At 42.6% G+C, this 22,636-nt stretch overlaps 1 protein-coding gene across 3 annotated transcripts in view; it reads left to right on the top strand.

The window, feature by feature from the left end:
* Positions 1–15,188: 15,188 nt before the first annotated feature.
* The window catches only part of LOC124619735 (pyroglutamylated RF-amide peptide receptor-like), a 150,229-nt gene continuing 142,781 nt past the window's right edge, over positions 15,189–22,636 (top strand). For all 3 annotated transcript variants that reach the window (XR_006980117.1, XR_006980116.1, XM_047146307.1), the window contains exon 1: positions 15,189–15,306. Coding sequence is in view for 1 of the 3 variants with exons in the window: in XM_047146307.1 (XP_047002263.1) it covers positions 15,215–15,306 (92 nt within the window). In the remaining 2 variants the exon portion in view is untranslated. The remainder of the gene's footprint in view (positions 15,307–22,636) is intronic.

The following is a 22,636-nucleotide window of genomic DNA, read 5'->3' on the forward strand; positions in this document are numbered from 1 at the left end:
TAGTGAAATACTGACAGACGGGAAGGCAAAATACAACTGAAGGAAAATGAAATGTGTTCCTACGGTAGAATGGTGAGGAATGTGTGGACAGATAACGTGATGAATGACAAAACTGTTACGACAAGAGAGGGGTTTACAAAAAGCTACAGGGTGAAGTCAGACCAAGCTGATGGAATAAAGACACATAGATTCATGGAGTCTTAATTAGATAACAGAGGAACAAATGTGAATCCACTGTAAGGAATTACAAAGATTTAACGATATACACAAGACACTAATTGTATCACTGATAATACGAAGGGAAATATTCAATGCAGTGCAGCGACTGGCAAACGCGAACAAACTGTAGATATTGTAAGTTAATAGACTAAATCAGAAGTCTACAATTACAAACGCAAATAATCCAACAGTCCATGACTCACTACCATACAATGCTCTGCTCCAGAAGTACATTCTCAGAAATTTCTTCCTCAGCTCAAGGCCTATATTTGATACCAGTAGACTGTTCTTGGCCAGGAATGCCCTTTTTTTCCAGTGGTACTCAGCTTCTGACGTCCTACTTGCTCTGTCCATCATTGGTTATTTTGCTGCCTAGGTACTAGAATTCCTTAACTTCATCTGCTTCATGACCATCAATCCTGATGTTAAGTTTCTCGTTGTACTCATTTCTGCTACTTCTCATTACTTTCATGTTTCTTCTATTTACTCTCAGTCTATATCTTCATGCTTTAGACTGTTCATTCCATTCAGTAGATCATCTAATTCTTCCTCACTTTCACTCAGGATAGTAATGTCATCAGTGAATCGTGTCACTGATATCCATTGACCTTGAATTTTAATTCCACTCCTGAGCCTTTTTTTTATTTCCATCATTGCTTCTTCGATGTACAGTTTGAACAATAGGGGAGAAAGAATACATTCCTGTCTTACACTTTTTTTAAACCGAGTACTTCGTTCTTGGTCGTCCACTCTTATTACTCCCTCGAGGCCCGTCCACGCTTATTATTCTGTCTAGGCTCTTGTACATATGGTATAGTACCCGTCTCTCCCTATAGCTTACCCCTATTTTTCGCAGAATTTCGAACATCTTGCACCATTTTATACTGTCGAACGCTTTTTCCAGGTCGACAAATCCTATGAACGTGTCTTGATTTTACTTTAGTCTTGCTTCCATTATCAACCGCAACGTAAGAATTGCATCTCTGGTGCCTTTACCTTTCCCAAAACCAAACTGATCGTCATCTACACATATTCAATTTTCTTTCAACGTTTACGATATAACTACAGTCAGTTCCTCATACGATCTTAAACTGTAACTTCCTGAATGATTCCGGAACTAAACTTTGACTCTACACTGTTTCGAAACTTCCTGGTAGATTAAAACTTTTTGTGCCGGAGAGAGAAACGAACCGTGAACCTCTCCTTCACTAGCAATATTCGTACCGGTTGAAATATTCAAGCGCGACGAGCCGTTCCCCCCCCCCCCCCCCCTCCCCCTACCTCGTAGCATCATTTCCGCCAATAGCTCTCTTCTTTCCAGACTTCTCAATTCCTTTGCGTCTCTGACTTCATTCAGTGTCTACTTATATGCATGCTTGATAAGGAAATGCACCTCAGGAATGCTGAACCCGCAAGGTACGCAACAAGAAGTTTGAAAAGTGAGCTTATGTTGCGAATCACAATGATTAACAGCTTTAACATGCTAGGAGGTTCCTCGAATTATTACTGCTAAATTGCTAAACTATCGAAAAGAGTCTCCTTGTACCTATTATAACCGTTTATCCTCCCATGTCTCTCCCAAACATGCATCGGCTACGATCATGGACCTTACAGCTATAATTCATTCCCATACTACACGCTGCCAAGATTTTAAAAAATGCCTTATTCTCTGTAAAGTATGTTGGGGTCAAAGATAAATCGACTCATCAATTACTCTTTACTTTCTTTCAAAAGAAGGAATAGAATAAAGCAAAAAGAAGACGATAGTCCATTTCGAAACAGACAGTACCCATACATTGGTCAGACGCACAATCGCAGCTAACTAATAAAATAAGTCTGGAATTTAATGATTACTAGACCGAAACATGAAGTAGTTTGCTCCGAAATAAAAAGGTATTGTTTATTGTTTTAGTATCGTGCTATATGATTATTGACAAAATCTATCCAACAGTGTCAGTCCTTGTGAGCATATAATGTGACTCCCTATTCAGATAAGACCACAGAAATTGGGGCTGGCCGGGGTCGCCGAGCGGTTCTAGGCGCTACAGTCTGGAACCGCGCAACCGCTACGGTCGCAGGTTCGAATCCTGCCTCGGGCATGGATGTGTGTGATGTCCTTAGGTTCTAGGGGACTCATGACCTCAGAAGTTAAGTTCCATAGTGCTCCGAGCCATTTGAACCATTTGTACCATTTGAACAGAAACTGGATTAACTGGGAGTTAAAAAATGGAAGTTTTAAAATTATTTATTCATTTTTAAATTTTTTACGATGTCTTGTTCAATGACAGTATGGGATAATGAGTGTTACCTGTTACTCGCCTATCAGTATGTTCAGAAAAAAAAATATGAGAAAGATGGCGAACGCTTATTGTGCAGTTGCTGAAGTTGCAAAAATTGCAGAAAAGCAGACATAAATCTAAAAATGAATCAAAACTGAAATTTAATGGCAATAATGAAAGGCATGACTACTAAGAAGAAATGTTAAGAAACGAATACCAGAACGAGAGACTGACACAAACGAAATGACGATAAAACTTCCCGAGTTACACCCTCGGTTCAAAACTAGACTGCCTCTCGCACTGCCGTCTATTGGTTGCGTTGTGAAACACGTTGGTGAGTACATTCGAAATGATGCGTTCATTAGATAAGAGAAATAGCAATTACAAACAGTTTAATGTTAATATCATTGGTTTGAAGAGCAGAAAGGAACACAAATCATTATTGAAATTATTGTCATTAGTATTCATTTCGAAATGCGTGATTGAAATTTAAATGTAAATGTGTACGTGGAAAAACAATTGTGGTGGAGAATTCGTAATGAAATTTACTCTCGAAATAACTACAAATTTCCTTAATTATTTCATTTTAGGGTTCATTTCCTAGAATTCGTTACTGACAGAAAATTAAAACATTTTTCTTTCTTTCCTGTCTGTTTGGTCCTCACGTATGAGATAATAATCGTTGCATTCAGTGCCACATGCGACTACGCAGATAACGCAAAAATTTGAAAATTAAAACTTTACAGACATAGACAGAACTCATTTCCGTAAAAGAAACTGTTGTTAAATTTATGCTGAAGAAGGACATTTACAGAAACTATAATAGGTAATAATGGGCCTGTCTCCTTAGATTCGGCACTAATTTTCGAGGAATTAGAGTTCACCTTCTGCAATGACATCTGTTTACAGTATCATGATGATCGCACCCGTGTTTGGCGACATCGCAGTGAACGCACATTGGAAGCGTGTATTCATCATCGCTATACTGGCGTATCACCCGGCGTGATGGTATGAGGTGCCATTGGTTACACGTCTCGGTCACCGCTTGTTCACATTGACGGCACTTTGAACAGTGGACGTTACATTTCAGATGCGTTACGACCGACCCGTGGCTCTACCCTTTATTCAATCCCTACATTTCAGCAGGATATTGCACGACCGCATGTTGCAGGTCCTGTACCGGCCTTTCTGGATACAGAAAATGTTCGACTGCTGCTCTGGCCAGCACATTCTCCAGATCTCTCACCAATTGAAAACGTCTGGTCAATGGTGGCCGAGCAACTGGCTCGTCACAAAACGCCAGTCACTACTCTTGATGAACTGTGGTATCGTGTTGAAGCTGCATGGGCAGCTGTACCTCTACACGCCATCCAAGTTCTGTTTGACTCAATGCCCAGACGTATCAAGGCCGTTATTACGGCCAGAGTTGGTTGTTCAGGGTACCGATTTCTCAGGATCTATGCACCCACATTGCGTGACAATATAATGACATGTCGGTTCTAGTATAATCTATTTGTCCAATGAATTCCCGTTTATCATCTGCATTTCTTCTTGTTGTAGCAATTTTAATGGCCAGTAGGGTATATATCTTATAAAAATATAGCCATTTATGTTCAACGTCTTCGCAACTACTAGCTAGATTTCAAAAAAGCTTGGTAACCATATCATTTGCTACATGGAAAAAAGCACTGTGCGGTTTCGAACCTGCTACCGCTCAAAGGGCTGGTGGTTGCGCTGAAAAAGAAGTGTAATGCACTTCGCGCAAATTCCCAGACTGTATTTACCCAGTGCTTGAGAATGAGGGCACTTAGCGATTTGCAACAAACATTACGCTTAAATTGACGTCGTTAGGAAACTTTTTCTCGCTGACACCCGCAGCAAAATGATGAAAGGAAATAAAGTTTATCGTTTATTAAGCTTGCATTCTTCGTGAAGTAAAACTGCCGCGTTAGGCGTGACGTTTTAATTTATTACTTTCTTACTGCTAACAGTATTCGCAACACATTTTGCAGACAGTCTCCGTATACATCATTGAATGTACGTGGAACCGTGTACCATTGTACGGGTTCAGGAGGTACGACGGCGATATGAGTGAAAAACTATATTTTCTTAAAATGCAGCGGAAATTACCCAGACTATGCTTATCCACTGACTGGTAATGAGAGCACTTAGAGCCTTCCAGCAAAACTTGCTTTCTTAATCTCACATATATAGCACATTAACTCATTTGTAAACCAAGCAGAAGTTTACAGCTAAACATATCGAGCAATTTGAATCAAATTTGTTAGGAAAGTTACTTATTATTGTACAAATACTGTGGCAGTAACTGTCCCCAGTTCGGCTGAGAAGATACGAGGTAAAAATGTTCGAAAACGATCAATTGGTATTTATTTCCTGTAGTTAGTTGACTTAGAATGCTTTAAAAGAATGAAGTGCAATTTGTCTTTTATCTGGTAAAAAATTTTAAATAGCCAAGATCGCATAAATTAGTCTTTATTGCTGACAACCGGTTTCGGCAGTTGTAACTTCCTTAAAGAAATAAAGGCCACTGCAGGCCGCTGTGGCCGAGCGGCTCCAGGCGCTTCAGTCTGGAACCGCGCGACAGCTACGGTCGCAGGTTCGAATCCTGCCTCGGGCATGGATGTGTGTGATGTCCTTAGGTTAGTTAGGTTTAAGTAGTTCTAAGTTCTAGGGGACTGATGACCTGAGATGTTAAGTCCCATAGTGCTCAGAGTCATTTGAAACAATAAAGGCCACTGAAAGTTTTTTCCCAAGTCAAACATAGATCTCTTTGTTACGGCGTAAAGCCTAGCGGCGGCACGCCAGTCGAGAACGAGAGAGCACAAAAGACTGAGAGAAGAAGTCAGCCAATCGTACGCTGAGCGGACCTCTCTCCAGGACGACAACACGACAGCAGCGGCCCCTATGCGAAGAGGACATAAGCACCGCGACCGACTGGTGACGGCCCAGTTCAATAGCCGCTCCAAGATTAGCAACTTCGCTTGTACTCTCTATCAAGCACAGACTTTGGTTTGTCTATACTGAAGAAGATTGATTATTTTGTATGTCGCCCTTTGCTTGTGACACATACGTGTAATTGCCAAAGTTAAGTATTTTCTTATTGTTATAAATCTACACTACTGGCCATTAAAATTGCTACACGAAGAAGAAATGTGGATGATAAATGGATATTCATTGGACAAATGTATTAAACTACAACTGACATGTGATTACATTTTCACGCAATTTGGGTGCATAGATCCTGAGAAATCAGTACCCAGAAAAACCACCTCTGGCCGTAATAACGGCCTTGATACGGCTGGGCATTGAGTCAAACAGAGCTTCGATGACGAGTCCAGGTACAGCAACAACAACACGATACCACAGTTCATCAAAAGTAGTCACTGGCGTATTGTGACGAGCCAGTTGCTCGGCCACCATTGACCAGACGTTTTCAATTGGTGAGAGATCTGGAGAATTTGGTGGCCAGGGCAGCTGTCGAACGTTTTTCGTATCCAGAAAGGACCGTACCGGACCTGCAACATGCGGTCGTGCATTATCCTGCTGAAATGTAGGGTTTCGCAAGGATCGAATGAAGGGTGGAGTCACGCTAACACATCTGAAATATAACGTCCACTGTTCAAAGTGCCGTCAATGCGAACAAGAGGTGACCGAGACGTGTAACCAATGGCACCCCGTATCATCACGCCGGGTGATACGCCAGTATGGCGATGACGAATACACGCTTCCAACGTGCGTTCATCGCGATGTCGCCAAACGCGGATGCAATCATCATGATGTAAACAGAACCTGGATTCATCAGAAAAAATGGCGGTTTGCTATTCGTGCACCCAGGTTCGTCGTCGAGTACACCATCGCTGGCGCTCCTGTCTGTGATGCAGCTTCAAGGGTAACCGCAGCCATGGTCTCCGAGCTGATAGTCCATACTGCTGCAAACGTCGTCGAACTGTTCGTGCAGATGGTCGTTGTCTTGCAAACGTCCCCATCTGTTGACTCAGGGATCGAGACGTGGCTGCACGATCCGTTACAGCCATGCGGACAAGATGTCTGTCATCTAGACTGCTAGTGATACGAGGCCGTTGGGGTCCAGCAAGGCGTTCCGTATTACCCTCCTGAACCCACCGATTCCATATTCTGTTAACAGTCATTGGATCTCGACCAACGCGAGCAGCAATGTCACAATATGATAAACCGCAATCGCGATAGGCTACAATCCGACCTTTATCAAAGTCGGAAACGTGATGGTACGCATTTCTCCTCCTTACACGAGGCATCACAACAACGGTTCACCAGGCAACGCCGGTCAACTGCTGTTTGTGTATGACAAATGGGTTGGAAACATTCCTCATGTCAGCACGTTATAGGTGTCGCCACCGGCGGCAAGTTTGTGTGAATGCTCTGAAAAGCTAATCATTTGCATATCACAGCATCTTCTTCCTGTCGGTTAAATTTCGCGTCTGTAGCACGGCATCTTCGTGGCGTTGCAATTTTAATGGCCAGTAGTGTATTAACGCAATTCGTTTGTTTTTCTAGCGAACTGAGTAGGCAGGCTTCCTAAACACTACACGCTTCTTTCGAGTTCCCACTATTTTTTGTGCTGTTCGTTGTGCAACCAGGTCACGAGATTACTTACCATCTGGAAGGAAATGCTGTAGGGTTAAAAACCACCGATCACCCATTGCGGCAGGGGTGTTAACAGAGTGTTGGAAAGAGTAGAGGGGGCAGGGAGGAGGTTGACAATGAGAATGGGGTGAGGACATGTGCGGAATGATGAGATGTACGGACAGAGAGTGGGAGGATGGGATGAAGAGGGATGGGAGGAGGAGATCAGATACAGGGAGGAGGAGGAGACAGACAGAGAGTGGAGGAAGAAGAAATGGACAAATCATAGGAGAAAGGACACGGACAGAGAGAGGGAGAAGCAGGTGGAGAGAGGGGGAGAGGAGGAGATGGAGAGAAAAGAATGAAAGGGATGGACAGAGAGAGAAGGAGGATGGAGGAGATCGAATAATAGCTTGTAATAAATGCCAAGGAAACGCAGGATTTCTCAGCTAGTTGGTAGATAAATATTACGAAAACAACGGTCCGATTTTCTGCCGTTCAGGCTTCTGATATTTAAGAAACAGAAAAGATACAATAATAACATTTTGGCCAAAAAGTTACGAAGTTTCCAACAGACTGAACGCGTTACGTTGGTTTTTCGAAGAGGAGGCCGACTCCAGCCGCAATCGAGAATCGAAATAATTCGATGGAGAATGTTGTGGATTTGTACCGGACCAGGTCTCGGCACTGGATCACTCGTTTAACGTCAGTGGATGTCTGAACCGCCTAAGCCATTCGGACGCTCTTCCCGCCCGACGCAAATTAACTTATCACACGCAAGTAGCGTCCACCGCCCATTCACCTACTTGCTCGCAGCGAGTCCTGTATTCCCGTAAAAGTGTCTCAGACCCTGTTGAGCATTAGCACTGATGTTATCAGGACAATTATGCCTACAGACATGACCGACAAAGGAAATAGTATTCATACACACACACACACACATATATATATATATATATATATACACTCCTGGAAATTGAAATAAGAACACCGTGAATTCATTGTCCCAGGAAGGGGAAACTTTATTGACACATTCCTGGGGTCAGATACATCACATGATCACACTGACAGAACCACAGGCACATAGACACAGGCAACAGAGCATGCACAATGTCGGCACTAGTACAGTGTATATCCACCTTTCGCAGCAATGCATGCTGCTATTCTCCCATGGAGACGATCGTAGAGATGCTGGATGTAGTCCTGTGGAACGGCTTGCCATGCCATTTCCACCTGGCGCCTCAGTTGGACCAGCGTTCGTGCTGGACGTGCAGACCACGTGAGACGACGCTTCATCCAGTCCCAAACATGCTCAATGGGGGACAGATCAGGAGATCTTGCTGGCCAGGGTAGTTGACTTACACCTTCTAGAGCACGTTGGGTGGCACGGGACACATGCGGACGTGCATTGTCCTGTTGGAACAGCAAGTTCCCTTGCCGGTCTAGGAATGGTAGAACGATGGGTTCGATGACGGTTTGGATGTACCGTGCACTATTCAGTGTCCCCTCGACGATCACCAGTGGTGTACGGCCAGTGTAGGAGATCGCTCCCCACACCATGATGCCGGGTGTTGGCCCTGTGTGCCTCGGTCGTATGCAGTCCTGATTGTGGCGCTCACCTGCACGGCGCCAAACACGCATACGACCATCATTGGCACCAAGGCAGAAGCGACTCTCATCGCTGAAGACGACACGTCTCCATTCGTCCCTCCATTCACGCCTGTCGCGACACCACTGGAGGCGGGCTGCACGATGTTGGGGCGTGAGCGGAAGACGGCCTAACGGTGTGCGGGACCGTAGCCCAGCTTCATGGAGACGGTTGCGAATGGTCCTCGCCGATACCCCAGGAGCAACAGTGTCCCTAATTTGCTGGGAAGTGGCGGTGCGGTCCCCTACGCCACTGCGTAGGATCCTACGGTCTTGGCGTGCATCCGTGCGTCGCTGCGGTCCGGTCCCAGGTCGACGGGCACGTGCACCTTCCGCCGACCACTGGCGACAACATCGATGTACTGTGGAGACCTCACGCCCCACGTGTTGAGCAATTCGGCGGTACGTCCACCCGGCCTCCCGCATGCCCACTATACGCCCTCGCTCAAAGTCCGTCAACTGCACATACGGTTCACGTCCACGCTGTCGCGGCATGCTACCAGTGTTATAGACTGCGATGGAGCTCCGTATGCCACGGCAAACTGGCTGACACTGACGGCGGCGGTGCACAAATGCTGCGCAGCTAGCGCCATTCGACGGCCAACACCGCGGTTCCTGGTGTGTCCGCTGTGCCGTGCGTGTGATCATTGCTTGTACAGCCCTCTCGCAGTGTCCGGAGCAAGTATGGTGGGTCTGACACTCCGGTGTCAATGTGTTCTTTTTTCCATTTCCAGGAGTATATATATATATATATATATATATATATATATATATATATATATATATATATATGGTGCTCCAGTGATAGTGACCGGGCCAAATACCTCACGAAATAAGCATCAAACGAAAAAACTACAAAGAACGAAACTCGTCTAGCTTGAAGGGGGAAACCAGATGGCGCTATGATTGACCCGCTAGATGGCACTGCCATAGGTCAAACGGATATCAACTGCATTTTTTAAAAATAGAAACCGCCATTTTTATTACATATTCGTGTAGTACGTAAAGATACATGAATGTTTTAGTTGGACCACTTTTTTCGCTTTGTCATAGATGGCGCTGTAATAGTCACAAACGTGTAAGTACGTGGTATCACGTAACATTCCGCCAGTGCGGACGGTATTTGCTTCGTGATGCGCCACCAGTGTTAAAATGGACCGTTTACCAAAAGGAAAAGGTCGATATCGTGTTGATGTATGGCTATTATCATCAAAATGACCAACGGTCGTGTGCTACGTATGCTGCTCGGTATCCTGGACGACATCATCTAAGTGTCCAGACAGTTCGCCGGATAGGCATGGCATGGCGACGACACTGAACGTCGTGTACAGTTCTGCCACTGGGCACAAGAGAGATTACGGGAGGATGACAGATTTTTTGCATGCGTTCTATTTAGCGACGAAGCGTCATTCACAAACAGCGTTAACGTAAACCGGCGTAATATGCACTAATAGGCAACAGAAAATGCACGATGGCTGCGACAAGTGGAACATCAGCGACCTTAGTGGGTTAACGTATGGTGTGGCATTATGGGAGGAAGGATAATTGGCCCCCATTTTATCGATGGCAATCTAAACGGTCCAATGTATGCTGATTTCGTACGTAATGTTCTATTGATGTTACTACAAGATGTTTCACTGCATGACAGAATGGCGATGTACTTCCAGCGTGATGGATGCACATAGCTCGCGTGCGGTTGAAGCGGTATTGAATAGCATATCTCATGACAGGTGGATTGGTCTTCGAAACACCATACCATGGCCCGTACGTACACCTGATCTGACGTCCCCGGATTTCTTTCTTTGGGGAAAGTTGAAGGATATTTGCTATCGCGATCCACCGACAACGCCTGACAACATGCGTCAGCGCATTGACAATGCATGTGCAAACATTACGAAGGCTAACTACTCGCTGTTAAGAGGACATCATTTTGAGCATTTATTGCATTAATGTGGTATTCATAGGTAATCACGCTGTAACAGCATGCGTTCTCAGAAATGATAAGTTCACAAAGATACATGTATCACATTGGAACAACCGAAATAAAATGTTCAAACGTACCTACGTTCTGTATTTTAATTTCAAAAACCTACCTCTTACCAACTGTTCGTCTAAAATCGTGAGCGATATGTTTGTGACTCTTACAGCGCCATCTATCACAAAGCGAAAAATGGGGTGCAACTAAAACATTCATATTTCTTTACGTACTACACGAATATGTAATAAAAAAATGGGGGTTCCCATTTTAAAAAAAAGCAGTTGATATCGGTTTGACCAATGGCAGCGCCATCTAGCGGGCCAACCATATCGCCATCTGATTTCCTCTTCAAACTAGACATGTTTCGTTGTTTGTAGTTTTTTCGTTTGACAATTCTTTCGTGAGATATTTGAAGTTCATGGCAGAGGATGCTATTTTCTCATTGGTCCATCCCGTACTTAACATTGACACCGGTGCTACACTTGAAGCCCCAGAGACTCGTTCTTACAGCCGGCTAATCCAGCAGATGCGCTGGTTTGTTCTCAAAAATGGTTCAAATGGCTCTGAGCACTATGGGACTTAACTTCTAAGGTCATCAGTCCCCTAGAACTTAGAACTACTTAAACCCAACTAACCTAAGGACATCACACACATCCATGCCCGAGGCAGGATTCGAACCTGCGACCGTAGCGGTCGCGCGGTTCCAGACTGTAGCGCCTAGAATCGCTCGGTCAACCCGGCCGGCTGGTATGTCCTCTTACGGCTAAAACATCCCAACAAAAGATTTACGATTCGGAGACGTGTTTCGTAATTAATCTATGGTTGTGTAACGAAATTCTATGTTTTTTATGTACAATTTTGGCACTGAATCTTTACGAATTCCAGAAAGTCATCAGGAGTTTGGATGTGAGTATGGTGGTGTAGTAAATTTTACGAAAGTGGGATGGCTCAGGCGAGACTAAATGTTAAAAAGATTTTGTAGCATAATGTAATGAAATCAAATCGTTCATGATATCTTTAGCAAAATCTGTGTCAGAAATTTACGATGCCAACTGGGTAGCAGATTTAGCATTTTTTGTAGATTTGACTGTTCATTTAGGTAAGTTAAACAGGCGCCTTCACGGTAGAAACCTACTTTTTTATACAGTGTTTCACACAACAAACGCTTTCCAAATGAAAGTGAAATTTTGGCAAGCTTAAGTGCAAACAATTTTGTTTTTCATTTCATCACGTTGGCCAAACAATCCCAGAGACGTGATAAAATACGGAGCCTTACTTTTCAATCGATTTAAGAACTTTCGAAAAATAATCAAAATTGTTGTATTTGTGTAACACCTTTTACAAACAATATACACTGTGTCCAGAATGAGATTTTCACTCTGCAGCGGAGTGTGCGCTGATATGAAACTTCCTGGCAGATTAATACTGTGTGCCCCGCGTGAGTCGTGCTTCGGTAGCGCAGATGGTAGAGCACTTGCCCGCGAAATGCAAAGGTCCCGAGTTCGAGTCTCGGTCGGGCACACAGTTTTAATCTGCCAGGAAGTTTCATATACACTGTGTTTCCGTAAGTGCGTGCAAAAATTTAACAGAGCTTAGAGGATGCTCCATTGAACAATTTGGGGTAGGGAAGCTGAGACCGGAGAAGCGAGCTCAAGAAGATAATAGGAATAAAACCGCATTACCATGCACTTTTTTATTTACATTACTTACAGCTAACTGGCCGTCAAACTCAATTCAAGCATGACATCTGCGAATAAGATTCTGACGCACTCTGAAAAATAGCCTTGGTGTGCTTCGAATCAGATCACAGGCAGCTAGAATTCTGGCAACTAATTCAATCTCCGTATTCGCGGAGTCTCATACGTAAGTAACTTTAAATTCCGCAATGGAAATAATCAAGGGGATTCACAACAGATGACCTCGCAGGCCATGGAAGAGGACCTCCTCTACCAGTCCAGTGAAACACAGCACTAAGATGGTTGCGGACATCCACACTGAAGGGGAGCGGTGCACTATCATGTTGTATCCAAATCCTCTCACGAACAGCCAGGGGAACAATGTAAATGCGATACAAACAAGCCACTTACGGACAACCAAGGCAAACAAAACCTGCGTCATGACTTCCCGGTAATCAGGCTCGTCTTTCTTGTTTCCTTGTAGGAAATAAAGAATGTACATGTAAATAAACAGCACTGTATGTGTAAATTTGTATGCATGTTTGTTGTAAATAAGCTGGAAAACAGTAATGCTAGACAGAGCGGAAGACAAGTTTACATCCATATCTCCTTAAGCTGGCTTCTCCGACCTCAGTGTCCCTACCTAAAATTGTTCAGTGGAGCAGTCTCTACGTCCTGTCCCTTTTTGCACGGTCTTACAGAATCACCCTGTAGATACGTTGCCAGAAGATTTGCTGATGGAGTGCATAGAATTGCTGTCTGAGAACCAGCTAAAGCAAAAATTCGATAAGGTATGTTTGTTGAACTTCTACGGATCATACCTGCCCAGAGAAATAAATCCCTTGAATATATATCACCTTTGCTAGGAAGCACGAGCGCTTCTGAGCAGTTATTTTCTAGAGTAAAGCACGCAAAGAGTGAAAATACAACCAAGCTCTCAGATGAACACTTTGGGAACACCCTGAGAATTGCAACTTCTTCGATCGAACCTGCTATTCGCACATCAGATTTCAAAATTCAAGTAAAATGTCAGATTAATTGTACGATTTGTAATTACTGATATATAAAATTGTAAATGAAATGTACATACAAAATGTCACATTAATTCCATCTTGCCTATAAACAGTCATAAACTAATAAATTCTAAAGTACTTAAATGCGTCAACTATATATGAAGGTAATCCCAAAAGTAAGGTCTCCTATTTTTTTATAAGTACATAGACCTGTTTATTTCTACACTGGTTTACATCAGTTTACAGCTTGAACATTTAGCTATTTTTCGACTTAATCACCATTTCTGTCGATTCATTTTTGTAGACGCTGTGGCAGTTTTTGTATGCTCATGTCATACTAGCTCGCCGCCATGCTGTTCAGAAAGTTACGAACTTCTTCTTTCACCTCGTCGTCGGAGCTGAATCGCTGGGACCACAATTAACGCCGACAGGTACTGTGAGACTCTGAAAAACTCAAACGGGCAATTCAGAGCCGGAGAAGAGGAATGTTGAGCAAGGGCGTAACATTCTCCATGACACCGCTCGCCCACACATCGCTCGGCAAACCGTTGCTCTCCTGCAACAGTTTCAGTGGAACATAATCACCAACACACCCTATAGTCCTGACTTGGCGCCCAGTGACTATCACCTGTTCCCTAGGTTAAAAGAACACTTGGCCGGAAAGCGATTCAGCTCCGACGACGAGGTGAAATAAGAGGTTCATAACTTTCTGAACAGCATGGCGGCGAGCTGGTATGACATGCGCATACAAAAACTGCCACAGCGTCTACAAAAATTCATCGACAGAAATGGTGATTATGTCGAAAATGGCGCTAAGCACTATGGGACTTAACATCGGAGGTCATCAGTCCCCTAGGACTTAGAACTACTTAACCTAACAAACCTAAGGACATCACACACACCCAAGCCCGAGGCAGGATTCGAAACTGTGACCATAGAAGCAGCGCCGGACTGAAGCGCCTAGAGCCGCTCGGCCACAGCGGCCCGTATGTCGAAAAATGTTCAAGCTGGAAACTCATGTAAACCACTGTAGAAATAAAGAGGTCTACGTACTTATAAAAAAAAATATGAGACCTTACTTTTGGGATTACCCTCGTTTTTTTTTTTTTTTTTTTTTTTTTTTTTTTTGCTGTTAGCGTTACGTGCTGCCCAAAATTGCTCGTCTTCTTCCAGTGTGGCCCAGGTAAGGTAAAAAGTGGGACACCTCTGTTTTAGATGACCTGGGTTGATGAAGGTAACTGTCTGGGATGGTGAGGTGCATTACATAGCGTTCTAGGATTTCGATAGACAGAGGTTGTCCCCTTTTTTTCGGTAAAAACTAGGAGAGCAAAAACATACCATTCTTGTGCCACGAGTTGCATGACGTCTCTTGTACACTGTGTACATTGCCAGCTAAGGATTAGTGCTAACAATAAGCCGCGTAGAGTGGCTGCTCGGTTTGAGGCGCCATGTCACGGGTCACGTGGCCCCTCCCGCCAGAGGTTCCAGTCCACCCCAGGGCATGTGTGTGTGTGTGTGTGTGTGTGTGTGTGTTTGTGTGTGTGTCTGTGTGTGTGTGTGTGTGTGTGTTGTTCTTAGAATAAGATAGTTGTAGTAGTGTGTAAGTCTAGAGGCTGATGACCTCAGCAGTTTGGTCCCTTAGGAGTTCACACACATTTGAACATTTGCTAACCATAATTGTGGGTATTATGTCAGTACTGTGGAGTTGTTCTGACTACAGCGAGGATTTCTCCTTCTGTGTGTTGGCAGCTGGCGAAGCTGTTCTCTCACAGCTGGACGATGGGCGCCTTCATCTGCAAGCTGCTGCATTACCTGCAGAGCGTGTCCGCCATCTGCTCCGTGCTGACGCTCACCGCCATGAGCATCGAGAGGTGAGTGCAGTCGACAATTTCCATCTCTCGCCTGCTCCCATTCTTTTCAGGAAGCTAAACCGTGACAAGAACAGTTGTCTTCCCCTTATCATGTCGTCTTAACTTGTGATAAACAGTGATTGTCTTAGTGAAAAGTATTATAACACCGAGGCCCCCTCCCATCCATCACTCTGGATGGATCTATATATTCTTGTATAAAATATTCCAGCATTCTGGACATTTATGTGAAATGCTATCATCACCGTGAAAATATACAGAGCATGAGAAACACTTGTACAAACTTTGGGCACACGTTCGCCACAATAAAACCAGAAAAAATGCTGTGAAATTCCTTCCTTTTTTGTACGTTGCTGAAATTTTGCGTTGGAAGATTGTCAAGGTAAAATTGAACAGATGAAGTTTATAAGCAGTAATTTAAGCACTCATATCCAAAAGATGTTAAGTCAATGTTTCAAAATTTTGCAGGAAAGCTAATTAAAGCTTTGAAAAGTATTCAGAAACATCAAAATATCAGTGCACATGAATGGAATTTATTTAGTGGGTCGGTCTGGTACACAATATTGTATTGAATATTTCTCCCCTTTTTTACACATGTAGCACGTGTAACAGCTGTATTTTTAAATTGTGAATTAAAAACTTCTGACTTAAAACGAATGTAAAGTTGTGAATTCGCTTACGTAACAACTTCTGATCCTTACTGTTTGAGTTTTTTCATTATAAAATGTTATAAGAAGTTACCATAACTACTGTTATGATTCTCTACAATGCATTTTTCCAGCACTGGTGTACACTAAAGAGAGTGGCTGTATTACATAACTATTATTTTTATCAAAATAATACCATTCCATCCCTGCTACATCCTCTTCCACATCACTTCCATACAACAATGTGTCACAAAATGTGGTACTTTCTGACAGAGTAACATGTTCCAGCAGCGAGCGATCTTCATCATACTTTGCCTTCGTTACCTTACGAAACCACTGTGGTGTATTTTGAGCGTTATCATAACTTACAGATATATATTTACATATATTGCACGACTGTTTGTTTATTATTCTGTGATATTGTATTTCAGATAAATCCTACACAGGTTAAAATAGGCACTGCTAAAAATCCACGTGCCAAGATTAAAGGTTTTCACTGAAAGTGTGGGTATGCAGAAAAGTGCTGCTGTGATCAAAAAGATATCATCTTGAAATGCTTCAATGAACTAGACACTCATGAGCAACGAAATACTTATCTCTACAGTTGTATCGAACAACAGTATGGCAATTCGCTGTTATAAAATTAACGCAAAGTTTTCTGTCGCTATAATTACCATATTTACACGAATCTAATGCCAGTTTTTTTGTCCAGATGTAATATTTAAATCTGTACTGTGCGTTGGATTCAGCGGCCCATTACAATCTGATAAATACTACTATGCTCTTGACAAGTAAAGCTATTTAATGGGTACTCATAATAATAATTATAATTATTGTTATACTTATAGTAATTATTAGTATTATTATTAATATTAATATTACTATTACAGTTAACAGTAACTGAGACAGTCATGACTTAAGAGTATATAAATTAAAATTCCATATTCTATTAAAAATAACTATTCAATATTATGATTATTGTGGCATGAGCCAGAAAATGACACATGTTCTACAGCGGTCTTAATTAAAACAATCCCACTTCTCACGTTCCGACATGTTTTCTTCGCAACCAGGATGCCAAACAGAGGAAAACTACCTACCAGAAAGATGTCATATGTTTCATCAACTGCGACATAGTTGCATATACAAACAGTGATCCAATATTGTCAAATGTTTTTTATTTCAGTCTTTGATCACAGTATCAATTCTTTTGACGATGACCGGTTTCAGTCCGAAATGGCCATCCTCAGATCTTTTTTACACCGTGTCCTATGGCCTTATAACTTTAGGACATGGGTGTAAAAAAGATCTGAAATTGATATTATGATCAAAGACTGGAAAAAAAGTCACCTATGATTCTGTTCAAGTTAAAGTATGCTTGAAGACATTTCATGGTCTTTACGGTATAAAGCGAGAAAGATTGGATCGAAAAGTAAGCAAACTGGATAATTCACCGAAGAAGAGGAAAGCATGCTCCTGGATTTAAGAAACCTTATTATGTTTGCCAGAAGATAAGTGATATTATTGTCAATTTTCCCACTCAGTAGAGTCATTATTGTCGCTCAAAAAGTATAACTGAGAAACTACTGTCTGCTCAACAGACAGTGTTTCAGTTACATGGAGACTTCAGTGATCAGTATCATGAGTTGCAAATCAATGTGATGTATTAACTGTTTAATGATATATTCCAACACGATTTTCACTCGAAATTTGGTCATCCGGAAAGAGATATTTCTCGTGATGGCACTAAAATGGATGCACAGTCTAGTGCAGCTTCTAGTGAGCAAGCTATAGCTGCTGCCATGTTGGAAAAATTGGGCTGCCGTAAAGCTGAACATATCTATGCAGATGATTTTGTTCATAGCCGTAGTTTAGCAGTTGCAGAATATTTCAACAAAGATAAAAGGCCAGTCATCAGCTGCACAAGAATACTTTTGTTTGGTTCACTTTACTGATTTCAACAGTTTAAACTGTTATTTTCAGATGTGAAATATGCTCATATCACTGGTAAGCTAACTTCAAAATAAGAACCGAACGATAGTGTCCTTTGTTACAGAATCAATAACACAGAGTGACGTGCTAAACATTTATGTTTGTGCGACGAGTTGCAAACAATGAACAGTCAAGTCGCAAATCGTACATGATGCACGTTGGTTGACTTTCGTCGCATATTCTGTGTACGATTTTTGATTCGTAACAAAGGACACTACCGTCCAGTTCTTGATTTGACATTTGCTTGCCAGTGATTTCAGCCTATTTCGCTTTCGAGGATGACGATTTAAACTGTTGAAACCGGTAAAGTGAACAAAATAAAGGTTTTCTTGTGCAGTTGACGATTGACTTTTTGTCTTTGTTGATTTCTACGGGGGATCTGAGAAAGAGCCTTCAATACAGGAAATTTTTTATATTAAAAAAATAACTCTTCCACCAAGAAACATTTGCAAAGAATAACACAACTACGGCTGCATAGTTTAATTGTATGTAACCTGGCTTCCAACGACGCAACTCTATTTATGTCCTCCGAAACAATTTGTAGCAAATCGCTGAATGAGGTTACTAGCTGTCTGAAATGGTATATCACAAACCAAGATGATCAGTTTCTCGAACAACTACATGTTTTCATGGACAACTGTGCATCACAGGGCAAAAGCAGACGTGTGTTTGAATTCTGGTTGCGTCTTTCTCAGGTACGTTTTCAGGAAGTTTATATGTATTATCGCATCGCAGGACATTCTTTCATGCATATTGATACAATTTTTGTCAAGGTTGGAAAGAAAAGGCAAGCAATGGGTAAAGTCTGAATTTTTTTCACAGGGGTCAAAGTGATCACAGATTCACTGCATAAGAATCCCGTTAATGTTGTTTATGTCCTGAATTTATAGTATTCTCACCTGTAGTTTTCAACTCCTTGCGAATAGAGCGCTTTCATTTGATGGGACTACTGCGCCTTTCACATCCACAGATGGGATTTAAGGCTCATTTTCAGAGGACGAAGACGGTTTACTACTGTCCTTGCGAGCATTTTTATTTTCTCGCAAAGTCGTGTTTCCATTATCTAAATAGCGCTCTGGTGATTTTGAGTAGTCATTAGGACTATTTCTCAAGCCACTATCTTCAGATAGACATTCATTCCAGGATTTGACCGTTAGATCACTACAGTTCTCCGCCGTTTTTCAGTTGATAGTGAAAAAAATAGCTGGCTTGCATACTGGCTGTAGCGACGCAGCTTCCTGTCATAAAAACTTCTAACTCGAAAAGGGGACTTAACAGTTTCTGTTTCTAAAACCGAAGTACCTTGAACATGACAAATTCACAGTTTGACGGAGTTCCAGCTTTCTGATCTGCATATTCTTTAGCACCATAAAACTGCCCATCAGTGTGTATATTGTGGTATAAACCCGATTTCTGAAAAACACATTTGCTTCTGAGTGCTTCAGTTAACCTTTATTTTGTGTGATAATCAAGGAATCTATAGAAACAACTACATCCGCTGATGGTTTCGTTGTAACGGCGGTGGCGATTTTTTGTCATTGATAGACTTTTACATATTAGATTTGTTTACATTAAAGTTATTGTGTCTTGATTTTACGCGTTTAGGAGCAGCGGGTTTCCCGTGAACTTTATCGTTTAACTATGGTGTAATAGTGATTTCGTTAGTATTTCCTTTGGTTGGTAAGGGTGAACATAAGGTTTTGTTTGTAATACAATCTTTTTGGATAATTACAATGTTCTGTTCGCTGAAAGGCGCGAACATACGGCAATCGATTTCTGAAGTCTACGAAGAAATATTATTAGACCTCTTCGCAAAAGGAAATAGCTTCGGAATCGAGTCTTCAGGTACACACACGCAATGGCGTTTGACTGTTGATGCTACTCGTCCGTACTATCATTCACGGGTTGATCCCTACAAACCGTTCAAGAGTGGCTATATCTTATAACATAATAAATGTTTACAAGTCCTGGCTTCTTGTCCGACTGAGGAGGTCCTCTAATAACTAATTTGTTGGCCTGTAGTTGCTTAAGACAGTCGAAAAACGACTCCGAATTGCTGTAACTTCCTGTCTATGATGTTGGTCGCTGCAGTCTCCTATGCATTCAGTAAAACGACAAACAGCGCTGAATCTGTCGCAGAACGGAATCATCGTCCCAGGTTAGCAACTGAAGAGAACGAATTCTGCTTCACTATTGTAAACCAACGAATCCAGATCAGTTTCATATGGTAAAATGCATAGGGAGACGTGCATAAAATACAGAGGCTTAAATGATTTTTGAGTGAGGTAGACGCATGAAAGGTGTTAACATGATATAATAAATTGTTATGTAGCAACAAGAACAAAATTAGCACGCAAGTACACGCTCGCAAGACACGTTACCACACAAAAAGTGTGAGGGAGATTACACCCCTTCATCCAAGTGACACTATCCCTCTTCAGCTGTTGAGCGGGAATTTGCACCCTGAAATTGCTTATAAGTTTTCAGTCCTGTGCTCTAAACACTTTTACGCGATGCAGTGTGCGAAAAACAATACGCAATAAGCGTCAAGTGGAGAACAAATAAGTGGCTGCCTGGTTGGTAGGCGGCCCATAATAATACCGTGCATGTTCTGTGAACAGATAATGCAGCCAGTGTCCCTATCCTAAAGCAACAGACTTTCTTCTCTAAGTGTAAAATAGGGTGAACCAATGACGAACTGACGAACATATATTTTTCACACATGACGAAGAGATGTATAATGGATCAGACGAGCACTGCAGGTGGTTGCTTCGGGGGTCATCGCGTGCTGCTGTAGTGTGAACTTCAATTGTTCTACTATTGAAAACCTTATTCGTTTTTTTAAGAATCGTTCACACCATCACCATTTAATAATCAATTACACTACCGGCCATCAAAATTGCTACACCACGAAGATGACGTGCTACAGACGCGAAATTTAACCGACAGGAAAAAGATGCTGTGACATACAAATGATTAGCTTTTCAGAGCATTCACACAAGGTTGGCGCCGGTGGCGACAACTACAATTTGCTGACATGAGGAAAGTTTCCAACCGATTTCTCATACACAAACAGCTGTTGACCGGCGTTGCCTGGTGAAACGTTGTTGAGATGCCACGTGTAAGGAAGAGAAATGCGTACCATCACGTTTCCGGCTTTGATAAAGGTCGGATTGTAGCCTATCGCGATTGCGGTTTATCGTATCGCGACATTGCTGCTTGCGTTGGTCGAGATCCAATGACTGTTAGCAGAATAATGAATCGGTGTGTTCAGGAGGGTAATACGGAACGCAGTGCTGGATCCCAACGGCCCCGTATCACTAGCAGTCGAGATGACAGGCATCTTATCTGCATGGCTGTAACGGATCGTGCAGCCTCGTCTCGATCCCTGAGTCAACAGATGGGGACGTTTGCAAGACAACAACCATCTGCACGAACAGTTCAACGACGTTTGCAGCAGCATGGACTATCAGCTCGGAGACCATGGCTGCGGTTACCCTTGACGCTGCATCACGGACAGGAGCGCCTGCGATGGTGTACTCAACGACGAACCTCGGTGCACGAATGGTAAAACGTCATTTTTTCGGATGAATCCAGGTTCTGTTTACAGAATCATGATGGTGGCATCCGTATTTGGCGACATCGCGGTGAACACACATTGGAAGCGTGTATTCGTCTTCGCAATATTGGCATAGCACCCGGCGTGATGGTATGGGGTGCCATTGGTTAAACGTTTCGGTCACCTCTTGTTCGCATTGACGGTACTTTGAACAGTGAACGTTATATTTCAGATGCATCACGACCCGTGGCTCTACCTTTCATTGGATCCCTGCGAAACCCTATATTTCAGGAGGATAATGCACGACCGCATGTTGCAGGTCCTATACGGGCCTTTCTGGATACAGAAAATGTTCGACCGCTGCCCTGGCCAGCACATTCTCCAGATCTCTCACCAATTGAAAACGTCTGGTCAATGGTGGCCGAGCAACCGGCTCGTCACAATACGCCAGTCACTACTCTTGATGAACTGTGGTATCGTGTTGAAGCTGCATGGGCAGCTGTACCTGTACACGCCATCGAAGCTCTGTTTGACTCAATGCCTAGGCTTATCAAGGCCGTTATTACGGTCAGAGGTGGTTGTTCTGGGTACTGATTTCTCAGCATCTATGCACCCAAATTGCGTGAAAATATAATCACATGTCAGTTCTACTATAATATATTTGTCCAATGAATACCCGTTTATCATCTGCATTTCTTCTTGGCGTAGCAATTTTAATGACCAGTAGTGTATTTTCCTTTATTTGGATCAGTACATGAGCAGTTCATAGCGAAAGGTAGGGACGCGCATTTGAATCCAGGTACAACTCAAAATTTTAACTTGTCTCAAACGTTTGTCTTACTTTGATTTGCTTCCAGCTCGATGTTTGTGAATAACCTTAAAGTTTTGGAGTGAAATCACAGCAATATCGAACACTGGGAACCAATCTAAACCACGCAGTGCAAAGACTCACACTCGTGAGGACTGTTGTTTCTGACCTTTCTCTGGCCACCTTAAGTTTTCTGTAGTTTCCCTAAAACGATGAAGGTGAATGCTAGGACAGTTCCTCTGAAAAGAACACGACTGGAATGTGTGTTCTTATAGGATAACTATACAAGGATTTCCACCCAATAATATCCAAACAGCAGACTCTGTA

This window comes from Schistocerca americana, chromosome 6, assembly GCF_021461395.2.
Source record: "Schistocerca americana isolate TAMUIC-IGC-003095 chromosome 6, iqSchAmer2.1, whole genome shotgun sequence".
NCBI classification, from domain to species: Eukaryota; Metazoa; Arthropoda; class Insecta; order Orthoptera; family Acrididae; genus Schistocerca; species Schistocerca americana.